The sequence below is a fragment of the Pteropus alecto genome, unplaced genomic scaffold (genome assembly GCF_000325575.1).
Source record: "Pteropus alecto unplaced genomic scaffold, ASM32557v1 scaffold7, whole genome shotgun sequence".
Taxonomy (NCBI): Eukaryota; Metazoa; Chordata; class Mammalia; order Chiroptera; family Pteropodidae; genus Pteropus; species Pteropus alecto.
This window is the reverse complement of record NW_006494614.1, coordinates 30207883-30231462: the sequence shown is the minus strand read 5'-3', so window position 1 is coordinate 30231462 and position 23580 is coordinate 30207883. Positions and strand designations below refer to the sequence as shown.

Here is a 23580-nt window from a genome sequence, read left to right as displayed (position 1 = left end):
GGCCTGAGCGCCCAGCGCCCTCCCGCGGGGCCGTCCTTCAGTCCGTGCATTCCGCGGGTGCACGGACCGTGTGCCTCTCAGCTCCCCGACGCTTGGTGCTTCTACCTATCCAGCCTCCCTTGGCCGAATTGCTGGGGAGCCCGGCGTCAGGGGGCGCCAAGGAGCCAGGGGGAAATCCGTAAGGCGCTGAGGGAGCCTCCAGGCGGTGCTACCCCCAACCTCCCACCTCCCTGCGCTCCGCCCCGAGGTTGGGGCTTTGGAAGATGCAGCCGGGTGAGCTATTGCTTGCAGGGGGGTTCCTCGCACGCTTAAGCGTGAACGCCGGGCAGGGCCTTCCTGGGAATGGGGGTCCTCCAGGAACGGGAGGCCCACCCATCCAAGCGCCTCTGAACTGGAGCGCTCTCCAATAGAACGCTCAGATCTGCAGACGTGAACTGTTCCACCCCCAAACTTGGTGCTATTTCGCAGCCGAGAAATGGGCTCTTTAGGTTCTCTTGTATCCATGCGTTTACCGTAAAAGGTGACTCGTTTAGCGCATTTAGAGGGAGAGGCAATTTCAGATTTAGAGAACTGGCAAATGAATTGGCTGGAAAATATTTTGAGAAGAAAATGTTTTCGGGGGTGTGAGGAAATAATGATCTGTCACACTTAAAATGCACACACTCCCTTATCCCTCCCTCTTGCCCCCTCCCATTTCTTCATAACCAGCAAAAATTGTATTGTAGTTGATGGTCGGGAGATTTTACAGTGGTCGCTGGTGCAATGCCAACGCAGAAGGTATGGCGGGAGAGCTGCAGTGCGCCTTTCTGTGGATGGCCACCGCCACCTGGCAAAGAAGCCGCTGCTGCCGCAGTCTGCAGCATCTTGTGGCCTTGGCCCGTCGGCCAGGTGCGGTACTGTGTTATGCTGTTCCCAAAGCAATGCTGTGTGGGGCTGTTTTTGTTCGTTTTGTTTTATTTACTCGCATAAGGAAACAAATTATAATGGCAAGGTAGCACATTACTGCATTTGTGGAGTTTCTAATAACTACTAAGGTAGACTCTGAAATATTTAAGAGACCGAAGAAATGGTGTCATGAAAACGTCACGTGAAATTCTGAAAAAGAATCCATGACAATACTTAAGTTTTATTATTTACTTGAAGGATCCTCAAATTAGTGATGTTTTTTAACGATACAAAATCAACTGCACAGCTCTGCATAAAAGCTTAACTACTGATGGTCTTAACGACCTTTAACATATTACCATGTGTAAGCATTAAAGGAAACTCAAAAAGCATTGCCTAATGCATTTCTCAAATGCCAGGTTCATAAACATGGGAAACAATGGATTAAGTTTTCTAATGTACAGCTTGTTTCCTAAAACAAAACATTCGAGTTGTTGACATGTTGCGTCTCATTCAGTCATGAGTTGAAGGTGGAAAGATCTTCCTTGCAGATGCTGTATAAAGTAGGATATCAGAGTGTAGGCTGCACTGCAAGTCGGGAGAGGCTTCCCAGGTCCCTAGCACTCGGGGGCTGGTGAGAAGCACTGTATCATTTGCCCATTGCTTAAAGGTTTCCCAATACCACAGGGCCCTGAAGTGAGAGACTGTATTCCTGTCCACTGTGCAGGGGTTATTGGTGAGAATCCTGAGAGCCTGCAATGTGTGGCACAGCAGGAAAAGAAGAATTCTTAGTGCATCTACTCACAGTGGCCTAGTGGAGTAATTTAAAACAACAACACTGAATTAACCTTCTGCAAACATTGGGAGAAATAACTAACAGAATTTAGGAAGGTCATCTTTACTTTATATTTCTCACTGACTAAAATTTGTGAGTGAGTGGAAATGGTCTAAATATCCTTGAAACATGTCTAAGACCACAAACACAGCATAGTAACCAATTTACCCCAAACTCTACATTTTTAACAAAAAGCAACAAAATAGCAATTATGGGTTTCTGAGCAATTACTTTAGCACAATTGTTATCATCCTGAGTCTTACTGCAGCCATTTATAAGTTTCAAGTGCACACAAGAACATCGTTTATCTCTCTTGGCCAGCAAATGCTTAACTGCCATGCAGTAGGATTATAGATATTTATATTTAGATGCATTCATTTCTGTTCTTTCAATCGGTTATCTCAAGGATATGAATAAGCAAACCTGATCATTGAATGAATTTAGTATTTAGGATCCATTATTATTTTCTGATTTGTTTGTTGATAATTTATCATTTCCTTTTCCAAATAATGGCACGTTATTAATCGCTTCTTTCTGTGTATTTCTGTGATGCCTAATGCATTGTGGAATTCAATAAATATTAAATCAGCCAATCAATCCTTTTTGGAAGTTAATTTAGTAGAATTCATACATCATTTTCCTGGTAGATTTTCATTTAAAAAGAATAATTGACATTGTATCAAAGTTACAAAAATTTTAAGTTTGGGGTTAGGAGTGGAGGAAGTAGGCTTTTGGCCAAATCTTCACACCAAGAAATGAAAAATCAAAATGGAAATGTATATATAATTTTTTTTACTTTCTATCATAGTGAGTTAGCACTGTCACCCAATAGAAGCCAAATGAGTTCAGGAGAATAGTTAAGAGAGTTTTGTATCGAGTATGTAGAAGATGATCCATCATGCAGCCCTTCTTTCTTTTGGATTCTCAACTAAATTGAGAACACACACAAAGAACCAAAAGGAAATTAAAAATATTAACTTTACTCAGGTAAAGTGAGATTGCAGAATATGGCTTAGACCCAAGGCCAAAATGAGGCATTTTATTCCTTTTCCCCTGACTCAGCATGTCCCTCTCCCCAGTCATAACTGAAGAACTACAGTTGACCTTTTAAAAACATGGGTTTGAACTGCATAGGTCCACTTACACACAGACTTTTTTAATACTGTAAATGTATTTAATGATTTTTAAGTACTTTATCTTACTTTACAGTAAGAATATAATATATAATACATCTAACATACATAATATGAGTTAATCAATTATTTGTTATCAGTAATGCTTCCAGTCAATAGTAGGCTATTAGTGCTTAAGTTTTGGGGAATTCAAAAGTTATATGTGGATTTTTTACTGTATAGGGAGTTGGTGCCCAAAGTCTTGTGTTGTTTAAGGGTCAACTCTATAGTCCTTCTCAGACAGAGCAGGAAGCAACCCTACCTGTACTCCCTCTTACCTGGAGACCAAAGCCTAAGAGCCTGAAACTGTCTAATCCACAAGGCATTCTGCATGAGTGAGCAAGAGGTAGGACCATGTGTAAGAAGGGACCTTTTATATTTCAGCCCATTAATGGCTGGCAGGCTCTCCCCAGTTTACCTCATTATGAAGTCATTCCACCTCCCAAAGATAAGAGTAAGGAGCTTTAATAAAATGGAGAAATATCTGTAGGACTTCCCTTTGAGGTAGGTTGGACGTTGTGGCACAAATACCTAATTTATAGATCAGGAAGAAGAAAAGTCTCCACCCTAAGCTGTGTAATGACCAATTAAAAGAAAGGGAGAAATTGCAGATGACTCGAGTTTTGAACTAGGAGAAACAGTTTTGCAGGAGAAGATGACAAACAGTTTTAGACCCACTGAGATGGAGATGTCAGGACATCCATTTGAAATTATCCAGTAAGCCCATGGAAATATGGGTGGAGAGGTCAGAACCAGAGACAGGCGTCATCAACATAAATTATAGTTGAAGTCATAGGAATGGAGGAAATGACTAAGGAAGAGAAACTGAAAAAGAATTAGAATCAGAAGTTTGGAGACAGCTTCCAGTTGTGGACTGGAAAAGGAAAACAGAAGGCAAGACCATGGAAGCCTAGTGAGCAGTGTTCCAGTTTAGTGGCTTACTACAACAAATGCACAAATTGGAGGTTAAAGAGGGTGAGGACTGCATACTGGTGACTAGGAGACCTTTGGAAAGATTCCAGAGAATTGATTTGTTGTAGTGGAAGAGGCGAAAGCCAGACTAATGGTTTGAAGAGGGTAAAGTAGATGAAAAAGAGGAGAGGCGCGGTCCACAATCTTTGGAGTTTAAAAGGGATGAGGAGAAATGCAATTTAAAGCCTGAATAGAGGCCAATAAAGGTCCTTTTGTCAGAATAGGAGTACTCGAATAAGTTCCGTGGAACTTGGTAGAGGGAACCAGCAGTGGGAGAGAAATTAAGAGATGAAGAAAGGGGCAAAGAAGACATTCTCCTGGGCATTTGTGGTTTAGCTATTTGTTTTAACTCATCTTAATGTCCCCCAGACTGGTTCTTTTCTGCTCTCAGGCTGCTTTTGACTTTTCAGAGTTAAAACTGACCCTAACTAGTTATGATGACTCCCTGCCCATGGTCTCCTCTCCACTCGCCCTGGTTACTAATACTCAGATTAGAAGAATGATTTGGGGGAAAAGATAAGGAAAACCTTGGAGTATATCCCAGGTTGTCTGTAAGCGTTTATTACAAGCCTATATGGAAGTGAGTGAATTACCCAACTGGTAATCATGCAAGGACATTACATTGAAATATTACCCCCTTGCAAACAGAAAGTTTAGGTACAAATGGTTCTAGCAATAAATTATTAGAAATAAGTCATACTGATTTTGGACTGGTAACCTAGTTATTCCTAGGTGACATTTTTTATTCTCAGAATTAAATAGCATAAAAGGAATTAAGAGGAATCTGAGGAAATGTATTCTATGGCCTGTTTATTCCCAAGTGGTTTTCCATGACAGTTTGAGACCAGGACCTGTGTCAACAATATACATGTTCTTGGATTGAAAGGTAAAGGAACTACATCATGTAGAAGAACCTGCATCATCTAATGTAATCTTAGAGGCAATTTCCAACCACCAGAATCAAGGGAGCCATCATGTGGATGGATCACTATTGTGTTTTTAAATTTTTATTTTTTGAAGGAAAAACAGTTGTTATTTGCAGTAATATCAAATATTATTTTCAGCAAATATTCCCTGGGAAAGGACTTCATATTCGTTTTTCCATAATAAAAATATTTTATTTTCATAAGAAATATTTTATAAGAAAATATTTTAAATGGAATCATTCCAAATTGTTCTTTTAACCATTTAGAAATTTTAGAGCCTAATTTAGGATTTGTTATCCTATGGGTTGTAGAATCTATGATAGTGCTGTGGGAAGAATGTTATGTGGTTTTTTGGTGGGGATTTTGTGAGCATTACTTCTCAAAAACAAGTTTGAGAGTTTAAAATATCAATATAATTGAATTCATATACTCTATAATGCTTTGCAGACGGTTTTTAGAAAGTAGTCATTTATTATCTACAAGCAATAGAATTCATTTATATAGTTTCCACATTGAGTGTGGGATTGGTCATGCAGCAAAACACTGAGTCATTTAGCCAGAAAATTTACTCATAGTTGTATGAGCTGCCAATGGAAAATTTGAGAGATGTTCATAAATCAAATTATAAAGCTCTTAGAGTTATAAATCACTGAGCAGCATTGTTCATTATTATTCAGATAGTGTAAAATATGTCCACCATTTCTAAGAATGAGCAATTTACAAAGCACATTTGAAACCTGAAGATATTGCCTTCTAGATCCAAAATAAAAGTTGCCATATAAGTTACAAATGTTTCTACATACTTAAGTAAAAAAAAGGAGAAAAAGTAAGGTACTGGGTTCAAGTTGCATAGTAATTATGTTATGAGATGAATAAAATCTTGACTAACATTTATGAATTAAATTCTAGATTGCCTTAATAAAATGACAGCAACATTTAATTGCTAAATTTCCTCCATTTCTTATAAGTTTTGTAGGACTTTTGCTTTAAATATTCTGTGCTACTAGATTTGTATGCTAATGCATCAGTATACCAATAACCTGAAAGAATCGTGTCACAAGAGAGCAGAGATAGCAAGTGTACCAAGGAGAGCAGAGAATTGTGACAAGTAACTGATGCTTAGTAAAATGTGTTTCAATAACACACATTCCAGAGGTTATTGAAATTATCCAAATATAATGACATCCCGTGGATCTTGGAACAGAAAGAAAAGTACATCTTAAAGTCTTTGTAGCTCCAAAGTACTTTTTGGAGTAAATCAGGGAAACAAATAGCAAACACAATACATTAAATGTAGTAAAGTTTATATTTCAAAAAAGAAAGCCCAAAACCTAAAACCTGTTCTTGCTGGTCCTATCTGTGCTGTACGAGTTCTTAACCTGGAATTCATTGACAGGCTTCTATAGACCTGAAATTTTATACAAGGGTCTCTTTTAGGGTAATAATCTGTAATTTTCATTAGATTCTTAGGGAGTTATTATGAGAGACAGACAGAGACAGAACCATGCAAATCCACACAGATACCAAGGCTTCTGCAGTTTCAAATCATTCTCTCAACCCATCAATATTAGTATCACCTAGATACTATCACCTGAGACTGGGAGAAATGTCTTGATCACCATCACTCTAGGATGATCAGAGGAAACTGAACTCAACCTGTAAAAGTTCAGGTACCTCTTCCAAATGCAGGCGAATGCTGCCCATCCTAAGACAAAGTGGAAACCATGTACTATAAGCTTGTCCTTGCAACTTTAAACAGATTGGGAGAGAGACAAATGAGTTACCTAAGGTAACTTTTATTGGGATGTTGGTTCCAACACTGAGAAGGGAAGACTGTGCTAACTATCCAGGACCACTTCCACGGACTTCTGTCACAGGAAGAAAGGCTAACTTGGTTCCCAAGCTGCCTTCAGGGCAATTAAGTACCCCAATTTTTATCTATATTTTTTAATGGATAAGTGCAAAAGCTCTGGTCCTAAAATTTAGCTTTGAGCTCAGAGTCTGTAAGGCTCTCCATAGTCTTAAGGCTTAAAAGAAGTAGAAGGACTTTGTATTAGGCTCCTAGAAACTGCTTCTAGACAACCTGGTGATGTAACACCTACCTTCCCTAAATCCTGCCCCAAGCTATAGCTTATGAGGCTTTTCAGAGTTCAGTCTTTTGCATAGACCTGGTAACTGGGACCCTTATTCCAGCCAGGATAATCCAGCATTTGGCATGGAAGGCCGCCTGTCCATATCGAGTGCTCAGTTCCATATACCCATTATCTCTGGCTTCCCACGCTTGCCATACTTGTGAACAGTGACTCTCCCACTACCACCGTGTTCTTAGGACACTAGATCTCAGTGTCCCATCTCTGTGATTACATTCTGTCACATCATGGGGCTGATTATTTCATCATGTTAATTTCTCACTCCAGGGGGCAGGTCCAGTTTCCAGGAGTGTCCTGATCTCTCAGTCTGGCTTGTTTCATTTTTATCAAGTTCTGTTCTGGCCTTCCAGACTGTTCAGGGTTTAGTGGCACAACGTTCGTGCATTGCTCATAGAGACAGACTTTGAACCAACACCATTTCCTAAGTGATTCAGACCCCTCTGGATCTATCGGACACTGTTTTTTGCACAATTTCATTTTGTGATCGTTTGTAGTGAGGCAGGAATTCACCTTGAAAAGATATTGCAGTTAGTGTACCACACCCTCTGCCATCTGGGGAGCTGTTGAAGTCTGGACTTAGTGCCTTCATTAGGGAGCACCAGCAACACCCTCGGAATTGGTTAGTACAATCAGTATTCACGTCTTCCCCATGCTCAAAGGATGTGGGACAACACGTCCTGGGTGTCCTCATTACTGAATGGCTACCTTGGTGTGGACAGGTTGTTTTAGTAGCTAACATTTATTGAGCATCTACTCTCTGCTAAGCTTCTGCTAAATGCTTTATAGACACTTACACATTTAATCCTCACAGCAACTGTGGGTAAGTACTACTTTTATCCCTAATTTATAAATGAGGACCCTGGGGCTTCAAGATGTAAGGGATTCCCTTAAGATCACATAGTTAAAAAACTATGCAATTTCTGTTGCATGTTTTCACTTGTACTGCCTCCCCTCCCACAAAAGGCCCTCCCTTAAAGGAATTCTTCTCAGTTGGAGTTTGCTGGGCAACTACCCTTTCTCTCTTCTGACTGTCCTTAAGCTACCCCTACATGGGTGAATGAGGGTCAACCCGACTCTCCAGCAGTATATTAGCTGTCTCCTGGCGTATAAGCTCTGGTCCTCTTCTTTAGCCTGTGAGGTATTTGCCTAGACCACCTCCTCTAACGCTTCAGGCTAACAAGGCTCCTTTTATTGAAAGGAGTCTTACCATTTCATTGCCGTGTCCCCATCACTATTACTTGAGTAAATTTGACCCACCACCTCCAGGAAGCTAAAGAAGCTTGGGAAGCCAGGCAGACTCCCACTTTGGGAAAAGGCCTCTATTGGAGACCACCTGGTGTCTTTCATGAAAGGGATAGCTCTAATAATTTTTTTCTTTATATTTTTAAGTAATATAGAGGTTTGCCTAGTTTAACATTATAGGCACCCAGGTTAATTAACTATGTTTCTTGATACCGCCACTCCCACCCCTGCATATTTATATGGATCAGGTCTTTTTCAGTTAACAATAAAATACTACTATTAATAAGGTAATACGCTATCAACATACCTAACATCAACTCATAGTAGGGCGCTGTTATGATCACCATTTCACAAATGGAGAAACAGGCACACAAATGTTCCGTAGGTAGTAAGTTTTGGTTATAGGGTTATGGATCCAGACAGTTTGATTCTAGAGCCTGTTTGTAATCATTTATGTGATCCTGATTCATCGTCTAACATATTTGGAAGAAATTCAGACTGGAAAACTGTCTTGAACTATCTGTATAGCAAGACTTTGCCTCTACAAAAAAAAAAAAGAGAGAATTTCACTAAGCTTTCTATGCTTTGGTGGAAGGCCAAGTTTAGCCTTCTCTTCCTATGAACAGGATGTACATTTGCCTGAGGTTCTGTTTCCCCCAGATGTTTGAGCAACTTCTCAACTATAGAGCCACGGGCTCACAATGTTGTTCCAAAATGCCACAACTGCTGAGACCCCTGTTCCTCTCAGTCTTTGACATTCCTGAATCTTGAGGTTGGCTTCCATTCAGTGAGTTCAAAGTATCCTGCCTTGCTTTCATATAACAACTTCCTGGGGCTCGGCTGGGTTAAATAGATCCTTTCCATCTCCTTAGGCTTCCTTCTTTGATCAATACTTGCATTCTTCACCTAACTACCTTCCTAGTTCTTACTTGCCCTACAGCTGCCCACACCCAGGTTTGGCAATACAGGTAACAGAGAAAAGATGACTTCTTACATTCCCTTCCATTTTATTATTCTATGAATTTGTTGATAGAAAACATTGTCACTCATAAATATATACTAATGTATTTTCCTAATGACATACATAGAAGGTAGAGAAATGATAAAAATGTAAAATGTAGCTGATTGTTGTTTTTTTTTAATGTTGCTTTGACATGGTATGAAAGAATATTAGAGCAAGAGAAAAATTATTGGTAGTAGGTGAGGGGGGGAACCACTTAAGATGATTTATTAAGTAAATTATCTAAAGTGTGTAACTCAGCACCTTAATTATGTTTAGACCTAAACTTTTGAGACTATAAAAGTATAAAGTTAATAGGGACATCAGTAAATGGTAATCAATTATTTCATTAATATATGATATTACTATAAGGTATAATGGGGTAAATATTTCAAAGAGAAATTAGTTTGTCCTTTCATGTTATAATTGTAAGATAAATTAAAGCTTGAAAGTTGAAAGTTGAATCAATCCTGTTTTTTATGCATAGGGATTGATTCTTGCATCAAAATTATTATATTTTCTGAATTTTAAAAATTGGTCTAAAACATTAATGTTTTATATATGATTACTTAAAGCAAAAAGCATAATGATCTCATCTTGCTCTCAGCTTTCAGGATGAATAGAATGTTCTACATTAACCCAAAAAATGTAAAGTAAGAAATGGTTTACATGACTTATAGTTATCCTAAAATAAAACTTTTAATTGACTCTTACTCTTCTTTAGGCAGAACTCTGCATCTGTGTGTCTGATAAATGGGGAAAAGACATGTGAATATCAGGGGATGCGGGGACAGGAAGTAACGGAAGAATAGCCAAGGAGATTGTATTCACAAAAACTGGTCTTTCTTGGAAAAAAATTTGGAAGCTCTAAAACCTTAGGAATATGTATCCCGAGTCCCTTTTAGTTTTGCATATACTTTCTTGTGCAAACTTTCGGGTGGTTCCACATGTGGCTGCAGGCTTTTCGTAGACAATTGATGGGTATAGATGGCTTTGTGGAGCAGGTGAAGATTGTCATCCACTGTTCCCAGCCTCCGATTTCTGTGCTATCATCTCTCTGCCATAAAAGTCTTTTTCCTGAATACATCAAATTGAAAGTAAGCCAGTCACACTAGTTACAGATAAGACAGAGGCTAGGTCATTTAGCACTTGACTCTCTTGCCAGGTCACTAGCAACAGAGAGATTCTGGTACAGATGATGAAGCAAACGTGTGTGGCTGGTGTCTTAGTCTATTCAGGGTACTGTAACAAAATACTAGAGTCTGGATGACTTATAAACAACAGAAATTTATTTCTCGCAGTTCTGGAGGTTGGAAATCCAAGATCAAGGTGTCAGGTTCTGGTGAAGGTTCTCTTCTAGGCTGCAGACTGCCAACGTCCCGCCACATCCTCACATGATAGAAGAATCTCTCTGCGGCCTTTTTTATGAGAGTACTAATTCTGTTCATCAGGGCTCCCCCACCATGACCTAACCACCTCCCAAAGACCCTATCACCTAAATACTATCACATTTTAGGGTTAGGATTTCAACATATGAATCAGTATGTAGGGGGGACACATTCAGACCACAGTAGCTGAGTATAGGGAAACCATGAGGAATAGTGCTGTACTTCAGGGCTAGTCATAGTAGAAGTGTTACAAACCCTAGACCCAAAGGAAGAGGGAAAAAGGAACCAGGAGAATAAATTATCCTAACTCACTCTCCTCCATCCCTCTGATCTCCTGCCTAGATACTCCACTGGCTGAACCCAGCTGGAAAAAGGGCAAAGGATCCCAAAAAGATCATTCTGCAGGCTCAGGGGGCAAAATAGAAATGACTGAAGAAGGGATCTGAAGGGCCAAAGAGAGGATCTCCAGAACTCATGTCTGAGCAGGACTACAGTCCTAAGAAGCACTTGGTGAGCAAGTCAGGACTTCAGTCTCTGGGGGAAAGAGACTATGAGGCAGAAACAGTCAGGGAGAGACCTGTAAGGGACTTAGTCAAGAGAAGAAAGCAAAAACCTATGTACTGGAATTGACAGAAGCTGTTGCAAAGTTGACTTATGATTAGTCTCCAAGTTCCGGCTCCAGAGCCCTTTAGCTTGCTTACAGACTAGCAACTGGGAGTGGTTGCCAGGGTCCACTAGGGACCCCAGTTTCCTCACCTGTAAAATATGAATAATAATTGCACCTACCCCAGGGAGCAACTATGAGAGTTAAATGAGTTAGTACAGGTTAAATGCTTAGAACAGCGCCTTGTATATAGTAAGCACTCAGTAGATGTAAACTATATTCTTATTCTTGTTAAGTGAAGAGGACAGGATTGGTAAAACCTGAGGATGTCACATAGGGCAGTATAGGGAACTAAATGAATTTCTTTCCTAGATAATGGTTACACACATGACAGTGCATGATACCACTGCTTATTAGTTAAATGAGCTCCAGCAAAATTACATCTACAAACTCTTGCCAGATAAGAATGTTTTTCTTTCCTTTCCCATCATGGAAAATTGAAAATGATTCAGGTTTATGGTTCTTCAAACATACTTAACATTTCTTAGGCTCACACATAGTCTCCAATCCAGTCTGAGTGATGCAATCATAGTTTGGCAGCATTGTTGAACTATCCCAAAGTATATTGATAGTCTTTTCAATCAGGATCCTGCTGGAACAACTTGGAAATTGAAAATTTGGAATGAAGAGAGTAAACAAGAGTGAATTGAAATGTTCCCTAATGGACATTAGTAAAAGCTAATAATTTCTATCCAGAAGTCAAGATTACTTTGATGAGAAAGTCATCTAAACTCAGGAGAGTGCTGTGGGTACTGCAGGAGGAGGCACCCAACCATTCAGAGCCATTCTAACCTTGATTTCTCTTCCTCTAGTATATGTATATTTTTTTAAAAAATAGTATGGATACATTCCTCCCCCATGTCCAACCTTGCTAGAGGAGGGCTGAAACTAGTAGTCCATTTCACAGAGAACATTAAAATAGCCACTGAATATTTAGAATTACATTAACATTATTTTCCTGGCACTTTGGAACTCATTTAGAGAGGAGTCCTCAGTTCGTATTCTGACATGAGTACTGCGAAAGACCTGTATTTCTACACATTCCAAAACTAGTATGTATAGAAAGCAAGCTAAAATTTTCAAGAATTATGAAAGGGTATTTAAATTTTATTATAGTACTGTACTTGCCTTTCACAATTTTAATTTAATTCATACTAGAGAATTTATGTTTAAATCCAAAGGCAGATAAGACACCTAGATTATATTTTGATATTCATTTGGTTTCCTTAAGTTTGGTGACTTCTGTTTCTTAGAATTTGAGAAGTACCTTTTGCATTTTTGAGTTCCTGTGTTAAGAGTATCATAGATTTATTAAATCTACATGCATTAAGAATTTATATTTTTATTAACTTCATTTATTTTCCTTAGTCACTAACTTCCCCTTTCTGTCATATTTCTTAGATATTATGTTTTTTATAATTTAGATGTTACTCATAGCATCATTTTCAAACTATGGGTTATAAGTCATTAGTGACTTGTGAAATCAATTTAATGTGCTGTGACCAGCACTTTTAAAAATGAAATAAAGCACAGTAGCTAGAATAGGAACTGAGAGAGTGTATCACATGTAGTAAGAGTAAGTATGTTTCATGAAATTTTGTTTTAGGTTTTTGTGTGTGCATGTATGTGCGTGTGTATTAGATCAAAATGTAAACCGTATTTTTTACTATGAGCTGCAATAAAAAAAAAAGATTAAAAGCCGTTGGCTTATGTTATTCATCCAACCACATATCTTGGATGTTCTCATGGCTGTGGTTATGTTAATCTCGCCCCTATAACTGTCTAAGGAATTAGAAATGTTTTTTATTGGCAAAAAAAATAAATAAATAAAGAGGGACAGATTACTACATGGTGAATTTTTTTACTATCAAGAACTAGTAGTTTTTAATATATGACCATATTCATAACATCCTTTTTGAATTTGCTAATGGATATGTAATAAAAATATCAAATCACCTGTTTGTGGATGTTACAACAGAATAGTGGCCTGAAATCCACTCAGAAATAGTCATTCTGAAAGAGGTCTAACATGTCTATTCTATCTGGTCTTGAACAAATTGTGTGTTTGTGAAGAAACTTGAGGATTTTCCCTTTAACTAAATCAAATGTGCAGGAGGAAATTTTGTACATTATGGATAATTTTTTCCAATTTTTTTTATTGTGGTAAAAACACATGACATAAAATGTACCATCTGAACCATTTTTAAGTGTACAGTCCAGAGACATAAAGTACAGTCACATTGTTGTGCAATCATCATGGCAGCTCTTTTCATCTTGCAAAACTGAAGCTCTGTACCCATTAGGCAATAACTCTGCATTCCCTCTCCCCTGACCCTGGGATTATCCTCGACCCCAGTGAACCAGGACTCTGGCATCTGTCACCGTCTCTAAATAATATATAACAGATCCCTATCAGTTAAATCTGGCAAAATTCAGTTTTAGCAAATAAAAATAATTTATTTTAGGATCTTATAGGCTATATATTTTGTCTTTCAAGTATTGTTCTTAATCTGTTAGTAAAAATGTGCTGGGGAGGAAAAAGTCAAAGCAGCTGACCTGCTCTCCAGGAGAAGAAATGACAATGAAAGAAAAGAAAGCAAGTGATACAGTTTAAACTCCTTTTAAATATAACTGAGTTCTTAGGTCAGGGTTCAGCAAACTACTGCTTATCTGCCTGCCACCTGTTTTTGTAGCCTGTAAACTAATAATGTTTTCTATAGTTGTAAATAGTTGAAAAAATCGATATAAGAATCCATATCACAGTGCGTGAAAATTACATAAAATTCAAGTTTCCGTGTCCATAAATAATGATTTATTGGAACACATCCACACATATGTGTTTATATATTGCCTATGGCTGTTTCATGCTGCAAGGGCAGATTTGAGTAGTTGTGACAAAGAGCCTATGGGACAGTCTCATCACTATGCACTGCTACTCAGTGTACCACAAATCATAATGATGCAGTTAAAATAACTTAACAGTGTTTTAGTGTCTTACATATTGTCATAACACGGCATTTTATTTTATGTTTTTATTACCAGTGCATGGCATTCATGTCAAAACAAGATAAAAAAGAAAATTGGATTTAGGACTTTGAAGCTGAATGAAGTATAGATTATCCTGTTACCAAATTAGATGGCAAAGCATTGTGTTTATTATACAATGACACTATAATTGTGCTAAAAATAAAAAAAAAAATGTATGTCAACATTACCAAACTAAGCACTCATTATAATATTTCCAACTTATAGGACAGCAACTGTCAGAAAAATTAGAAAATTTAAAATGAAATATCCCATCATAGCAAAATTTCTTCACAAAAATAAAAAATGAAAATGAGTCTGCAACCCAATTTTCTGAGTGGTTCGTTTGTTAGCCAAGCAAAGAACACTATCTACGAATAGTGAGTTAATTAAATCATGCATGATTGCAGGAGCTAAAGACATGCTCCCCCCGCCCCCCCCCCCAAAAATTAAGACTATTGGCCTTTCAGCAAAAATAATTGCTCAAAGAATTGAGGACATTGGAAAAAGTATAATAATAAATTTAAAAACCAAAGCAAATGACTGAGTTTTTTAGTTGTTCCAGCACTCTTTGTTATTAAGACTCTTCTTTCCTCCTTTAATTGTCTTAGCATCCTGGTCAAAAATCAACTGACCGTAGATATAAGGGCTTATTTCTGGACTCTCCTTTCTATTCCAATGATTTGTATGTCTATCCTTATGCCAGTCTCAGACTATCTTGATTACTATAGCTTTGTAAGAAGGTTTGAAATTGAGAAGTGTGAGTCCTCCAAGTTTCTTCTTTTTTAAGATTGTTTTGTCCAGGAGCATTTGAGATCTTGCTCCCCGGCATATGTTGCATATGTGGTCAGTTTGGTGCAAATAAACTCTTATTTTAAAAAAATAAATAATTTTAAAAAAAGATTGTTTTGGCCATTCTAAATCTCTTGCATTTCCATATCGATTTTAAGAAATGGCAATTTCTGAAAAGGTAATGTATTGTTGAGTCAGCAGTATCAGCTGTAAATTTCATTTTTGTGGAATTGACCATTATCAGTTCCATGATTTTTTTCGGAAATAGAAGTTAAATATTCTAACTCACCTTTCTACACAGCATTTCTATAGCTTAGCAGTGGTGAAATTTTACTGCAAAAGTTTCATCTCAGGGTCAAAACTGAAGTTTTTGTGAATGAAAACTGCCCTCGACTACTCTTGTAGAATGTTGAATAGCTTTGGAAATTAGCTTTTGCTGCAGACTCGATAATGTATCTTAATGAATTCATTAACAAATTACAAGACAAAACAAATACTGACATGCAAAACTTACACTGAGATAAAGATTTTAATACCAATTAATATGTGACTCATAAGTAATGTTAAGCTGCTTTATATACTACTCCTGTCAGAAGTTGAAACAAGAAAGAAGTTTATTCCCACTCAGATTTGCACTGGGTATATTTTTCAAGTTCAAATTACAGTTCCAGCATTGTCTATTAGACTTCAAAGGAAATTTCCATATTTCAAAATACAAGCATACCTCATTTTATTGCACTTCGCAGATATTGTGTTTTTCACAAATTGAAAGTTTGCGACAACCCTGCATCAAGTTCTACTGTTGGTAAAATGTTATCAAACAGCATCACATGCAACAGAGAAATTGCTTGTAAAAGGAAGAGTCAATCAATGTGGCAAAATTCCTTGGTGTCTTATTTTAAGAAATTGCCACAGCCACCCCAGCCTTCAGCAACCAACCACCCTGATCAGTCAGCAGCCATCAACATCGAGGCAAAACCCTCCACAAATGAAAAGATTACAATTCACTGAAGGCTCAGATGATGGTTAGCATTTTTCAGCAATAAAGTATTTTTTAATCAAGGCGTGTACATTGTTTTTTATACATAATGCTATCTTTCACTTAAAGACTACAATGTAGTGTAGTCTATTACAGTATGGTATAGGGAAACCCCAAAATTTGTGTGACTAACTTTATTGTTATATTCACTATGTTGAGGTGGTTTGGAACTGAGCCCATAATATCATTGAGGTATGCTTGTGCATTTAACTGTGCAATTTAAGAACTTCCACCTAACCTTTAATTGGAAGTTCTGTAATATAATGGTACACTAAATAGAAAATATCAAAAGAATGTAATAGAATTCTATAAAAGTCTACTGAGATTAATGTGATCAATTAAAATTATAAGCTCATACTGGGAGGTACAGACTTCCCTGGTGATGGTTGTACAATATGGTGGGTATACTAAAAACAACAATAACAACAACAACAAAAACACTGAACATACACTTAAAATAGCTAAAATGGTGACTTTATATTATGTGAATTTTATCTCCATAAGATTATAAGCTCATGGATTAATATCAGTATACGATAGTACCTATCAGTGTGAAAGACATTTTCAAAGAAGAAATATGTAAAGTCTCATTACAGCTCAGCATTAACATATGAGCATTTGCTATTAATGATAGGAAATACTTTGAACCCCAAATAAACAAAATGTTATTTTTAAAATTACATTCCCATTACTATACTTGTCTTACAAAAACATACTCAATTATTAGTAGTATATTTTCAGCTTTATGAATATAAATTTTGTGAACATTTATTTTCTTTCTTGCTATAGAAGTACCTACATCATATCCTTGATTTTGCCTCTTGGCCTGCAAAACCTAAAATATTTACAATCTGACCTTTAACAGAAAATGTGTGTTGACCTTGCTCTGAGTAAATAGACTAATGATATTTACTAAAAGTGAAGTTTTTATCTATAGAATGCTCTTAACGGCTATATCCCCGATTTTGGATTGCTTATGGAAAACCTATCTTAAATCTATGGATTTATAAGTTCCTAGAGGAGATCATGTAAGCTATACAACTCTGAGATATAAAATAGAGATGTGTCACAACTTAAACTCTCCCCACTGTGTGAGGTGACTCTCAAACCTCATAGAGAGGCCTCATCTATTATTCTAGATCGCAGCGTACCTATGTGCTGTGAGAAGGAAGGATCTATAAAGCCAGTAGGATATCCTAGACCTCTCCCTACTCTGCCTGTGCCTCTTCATGACCTGTATCTTTGAAATTATTAATAAAGTTCGATACTAGATAAAATCTATGGTATTTGTGAGTCAGAAATGACAATCCAGTCCAATATATTAGCTCAGGTACTATCCATGTATTTGAAAACCTAAAGTAAGTTTTCAAAGAGATGAAAACAAACAATTCTGGCAAAATCATTTCATATTATTTTATGCTTGGAGTACAGAATAATGAATTTTTCTTAAAATAAGTAAAAGAAGCATATTTCCCAAAAGAAATACTTGGTGTAATTTGCTTAGGAGCATATGTGACCTTCTGCTCAACAGTCCACATATTTCTTGAGGTCCATTAAGCTCATTTCCTTCTATATTTAACATTTTATTATTTATAATTAAATATTTTTTCATGAAAACAATCCAATATATGCAAGTAATAAGGATGCTAAGACCAAATGTGCTGCATCATCTGTACTTTATCTGTAGCAAAAGTTAAATTTGATCATTTCAACCCTATTCGACCTAAGAGCTATCATCTGCATTACCAGGTTTTGAAAAATGATTATCCCTTAAAATTTTTATGAAATGTATTTTTGTCTTTGAGATATTTTCCCCCATTCTTTATAGTACAATGCTTAAGTTTATATGAAGGAAAATGTCCATCTCAAAACCTGAGAATTTTCGTTTAAAAAAAAACTTCTGAGTAATTCTTATTAATCTCCCTTGGAATATTTTGGTCTTGATGAGATCTGCTATTATTAATGTCTTTTTCTAAAGATATATATAAATAACTTCAGTCCTCTGAAATACAGTTTGCATAAATTTATAATATTTCTAGTTTGGTTTTAGACTCCATAACTGATTGACAAGAAAAAAAATTGTAAATGTAGAAAAGTTTTACCAGATTTGAATTTTTAATTGACAACTCACTGCATATCATATCATGGAAACATGACATCATGATGATGATGGTGATGATGAAATTGAAAGACTTTTGAATCAAATGAAAATGTGTACTAAATTGGCTGGTGGGAGAAAGAATGATAAGAAGCAATTAGTAAAAGTAGTATATTTGAGTGGCTAGTGCAATTAAGAAACATATAGTTGTAAATATATTACGTATCCTTTTGTTTGTTTTGTTTTTTAAGGAGAAACATTAACTTCTGGGCTACATCCAGAATAGCATCATCTACATGGGCATTCCCTCCTACAATTTCAGAAAACCTTTGGTAATTAATTGATAAAATGCAGACGATCTTGCAAACAGATGAAGTTACCAATACCGAAGCTCTTAGAAAAGGAAAGAGGAAAAGGACGGAGACAATGGACTCAGAGAATGCAAATAATGATATGGATAAAGGACAGGTTGGTGTTCTGTTACCCTGATAATTTAATAATGCCTCCATAATTTATTAGTATTTTCCCCTGTTCTATTTATTCTTCCCTTTAATTCTTTACTCAACCAAGGGAATAAAATTGCATGTTCTCTTTTTAAAGCTGAACAAGTTGAATTAGAACATACTCAAATGACATTTTACCTGCTTCTATTTAAGAATGGCCAGTTATGTCATTGTTCAAACTTTCTTTGAGATTCTGGGAAGATCAGCAACTGTCAGAAAATTTTCTTCTCAAAAAACACTAGAGAAATTGAAATACCTCTTCTTTAACATTTAACATTTACTGTTCCCTTTTTTTTTTTAATTCCATTTTGCAACCCATCTTCATCGCTGATTTGGTCAGGGTTTCTTTCCTACTTTTATTTATTTATTGATTCCTTTTTGATATGAATTTCCCACTCCCATTCTCCTATGCTTTGGACAACCTATCAATGTGTTTATTCTATATCTTTTTATTTCTGTGTCTTTGTAATACATGTATCTGTGTATGTCTCTGTGATACATGTAATGTTTTACATGTATGTTTGCTTTTTTAATTTTTAAAATATATACTATACATTCTGATGATTTAAAGTAGTTTTAGTCCTCGGGGATGGTGTCTAGAGGAATTCAGAATGGTCCAGCATTTGACATACCGTTGTAGGCTATCCTATAATACAACCTCTAACGAAACTAGGCTGTCCTGAACATAGAGTTATTTACCTTTACACCGAGAAGGTTGAGAAGCACCAACATCCACATGTGAAATGTGCCCAGGCCAACTATATGGAATTAATACTGTGAAACCTAAAGTTCTCATAAGGTTGTCTAAAATTTAAAAGTATGTCAGCAGTGCCAATGGTGCTTCTATACGTGCAAAATGTGTCCATGAAAGGATCAAGTGTGCTTTTTTTATTGAGAAGCAGAAAATCATTGTGAAAATGTTGAAGGCAAAAGCACAGAATCAGAAAGTTAAAAAATGAAGCTTTTTGAGTAATAAAAAGGATACATTTATTAAATATGTGTCTGTGTGTATATACATATATAGTGAAGATAAACAGTGGAAAGTCTCCCTTACATCCTTGTCACCCATCCACCCTGTTCCCACCTCCTATCCCTCTACTACAGGTAACCACATTTATTGTTTTCTCGTTATCCTTCTGGTGTTTCTCTGTTTGAATAAAGCAATTATGAATATAGATATTTTTACCCCCTCTTTTGTACAAAAAGTAACTTACCAGACATGCTGCTATGTGCTTTGCTTTTTTACTTAAAATATTTTGAAGATCTTTCCTCTAGTATATAAAGAACTTTTTCTTTTTTACTGCTCCGTATGATTTCACTGTGTGTATGCACCATTCCTTATCTGACCAGTCCCCTATGACGGATATGGCTTGTTTCTAATCTTCTTTCTACAAGTCATGCTGCACTGTACAACCTTATGGACACATCATTTAGGATTACATTGGTATCATCAGATACACCTCATCTGTTTCTCATTTTTCAATCAACACTGTTTTTAACATCTATCTGTATTGCTACTAAAAATCTGACCTACTGTGTCTAACTGCTATATAGCATCCTATTTTATTTGTTCTTTCCTACAATAATAAACACTTAGATTGCCTCCAGCATCTTACTTCTATCAACAATGACAAAATAAATATACTCATACATGTTCTTTTAAGAAACAGGTTGATAATTTCTCTGGAATAAACACATCGGAGGGTGATTTATGGCTTACAAGTTATATGTTTATTTCATTTGACTAGATACTATAAAATTGCTTTTCAAAATGTCAGTATCAGTCTATAATGCCCAGCAGCACTGCCTGAGGGGTTCCTATACTTGTATTTCTTTACCAATACTTAGCATTTATAACCATATTTCATATTTCTGGCAATAGATGAGAAAAAATATCTTGTTTCAATTTGCAAGTACAGGTTTGGGGAGCCCATGCTTCCTTGAGGGGTAAAACAGTCACATGCTCTTGCAGACTAGTACTGTGATTCATTTTTCTCATGAAGGTAATAATTTTCCAAACTATTTCTTTGGTTCCATTGCAGTAACTATAGCCAGAGATCTTATCTGGTCAAAAACAAGCTTCAGACTTTTCTCTTTTTTTATGGCATCTGTGCTCAACCTCTTTTCATTCCAACTTACGGCAATTACCTAAAGGCCAAACAAAAAGCTTGAAGGAAGCACTCTCAATCTGATGCTTCCCATTGGGGTGGATTTCAATGTCTATCAGAGAACACTTGAAGAGACGCTCTTGAAAAAGCCTTGAGGTCACAGTGTTACTTCCAGCTATTTAGATGTAGAAGGAATTAACAGGATGCATTCTAAGTGTAAATGAAAAGAGGAAATCTTCTGTCTCTACAAACCTACCAGCATCACAAGAACTCACTGAAACACACCAACATTCTTTCTTTTTCCTGACTCAGTAAGCATATGGTCTGCCTTCCAAGGTATTCCAGGTGACAGTTTTACCAAATATGTCACTGAGGTCTTAATAAGAGTTAACAGCTTTCCAGCATGCTATACCTGTGCTCTTTTTGCCCACAACCTGACCTCTAAGTAATTCTAATATATGTCAGATTTGGGACATCCTGCTTCTAGGTATGAAAATCTGGATCAGTTATCCTGTATGTTGCAAAGGCTATAACAAAGACCCAAATGTTACAGTGGCACAAAGGAGAAGGAAGTTTATTTCCCTTTCACATAACAGCAAGAGCAATCCAGGGTTGTTATGGCAGCTCCAAAATGTTAAGGACCCCTCTAATCTTGTTGCTCTACCTTCTTCAACACACGGCCTCTATCTCTGGGTCTAAGGTGACTACTCCAGCTCTCATCACTATGCCTTCCTCTCTACCAAGAGAAAAAAGAGAGTACAGACAGGGGAAGGCATGCTCATTCCTTTTAAGGTCATGAAGCAGTGGCATACACATTACTTCTAGTCATATTTTATTGTAGAAACTTAGACACATAGCTGCAGCAAGCTGCCTGGGTGTCTGAGAAGTGTAATCTTTAGCCGACAGCTATCTGTTCAGCTAAAAATCTAGTACTATAGAAGAATGGGAGAACAAATACCTGGAGATAGCAGTCTCTGCCATGGTCCATTTTTCTATTTGGTTCTTATCTTTTCTGTTAGGTTTTTTAGTGTATTCTAGTGGGTTTCCTATTCTATTCTTATTGATTTGCTCAAATACCTTACCTATTGTAGAAATTAGTCTTTCATGGCTTTAGATTTTACAATGTCTTCTTCCAATCTGTTATCTGTCTATTAACTTTATGGTTTCTACTGAAGCCTACCAATGGATTAGCTTTTGCTTGATTTCATTTCTTTCTTATAGGAACTTGCTAAAAATGGTAAGAACTAGACTATACATTCTAATTTTTTTAAATTACAACAAAGCCTCGAACAATGTCATTTTGTTCAGCATCGTTTCATTATAACATTGATGAGATGCCATAAGAACTTAACTCATTTCTATCCATTAGCCTATGGTAAAATTCGTTTCATTATGTATGTTGTTCCACTTAAAGTTGCAGAATCCATTGACAAAGTTAAGCGAGGATATACTGTACTCTACATTGAACTGTGGTCTCAACAGGCATCCTTCAGTTTTTTTTAAATCCTTCATTTCTATTTCATCAAATCCATTATTCTTTTTCTTTAGGATTTGTATATCTAGTGTCAGTACATTAGCTACTGGCCCATATATAATAGTAAATTTTATTACCATTATACACATATTTCACCTACACAAATATATGTAATAATGAATATATACATAGATACATATATTTATGTACTTATAAAATAAGGAGTGAGGTTAAATGTATATAATACAAGTCATACAAAAATGCAATTGTATTTCCTATAACTGATCTCATCTGACTTTCAATTCTCTATTCCTGCTTGATAAGAAGAAAAAAAAGCTTAAACTTGTCCATTCACAATGGATAACAGAATGTTCTAGGTTTTAGAAATCGTTTTGAGCTATTAGTATAACTTTAGTCACTTCAAGACTTAAGCCTCAACAGAGCCTAGATTCTTATCTTCCTCCACGTTTTACTGTTTTTCTTGGGAAGTGATCCAAGTCTTTAGGAGTCTTTCATCTCATCCTAGCATCTGGGCAGGGATAGCTAGTCTTCCTCCAAGGTTCTAACTCTCTGCCTGGCTCCTAAGTGTCTAGGAGTATTACTGTTGAGGTATGGCCAGGCCCTTTGAGAGTTCTCTTGGCACCAGCTGCTGAAGTTTGCCATCCTGGCACCCACTGTCATCGTCTATGAGGTTCTGGAACCCTGTGGCCTCTCTGTCAAGATACTAAACTATTTCTGTTTTACCAGTTCCCCTAGCACTTATGTATTTCCTGACCAGGACACAGGGACCATTTGAAACCTCTAGCTGCTATGCATGAGCTCTGGGAAGACTGGATGTTGTCTCCGGTCCACTTGTCCAGACACCACTGTTGGTCGTTTCTAATCTATGGCCCAGAGAGTCTCCATGTTGCCCTAATGTTGTGCTGGACATGGACCTTTTTAGGGACTTTTTAACGGACTGAGAAGCAAGGAGCCAGTCCCACTGCTCTGGTATTGCCCCTTATTTATCTGGATGTTTCTATCATACACTCTTACCTCTATGATCCTTCTCCATTTCCCCCAAGGAGAGAGGGCAGGAAGATCAAAAACACTTGAATCTGGCTTCCTGCAATTCCAGTTCTTGATCCCTCAAGCTTCTCCTCCTGGCATCAGGCCATCTTTTCCCTTCCTGTGCAGCAGAAACTTCCTTTATGTCTTATCTCTTCTACTCTAAAACTTATGTTCAAAACTTTATATTCTAAGGTTTTTGGGTTTGGATGTTTATAAATTCCACTCTGTGCTCCTGCTTTCCATGGATGAAGATTTTAT

The 23580-nt window shown here is 36.9% G+C and overlaps 1 protein-coding gene and 1 pseudogene across 1 annotated transcript in view; both read left to right on the top strand.

Moving 5' to 3' along the window:
* The first annotated feature begins 176 nt into the window (after nt 1-176).
* The window catches only part of BEND6 (BEN domain containing 6), a 46684-nt gene continuing 23280 nt past the window's right edge, over nt 177-23580 (top strand). Inside the window, exons 1-2 of the mRNA XM_015600329.2 lie at nt 177-273; nt 18439-18655. Of these exons, the coding sequence (XP_015455815.1) occupies nt 18536-18655 (120 nt within the window). The 5' untranslated portion in view covers nt 177-273; nt 18439-18535. The remainder of the gene's footprint in view (nt 274-18438; nt 18656-23580) is intronic.
* LOC107196731 lies at nt 19302-19649 on the top strand (annotated as a pseudogene).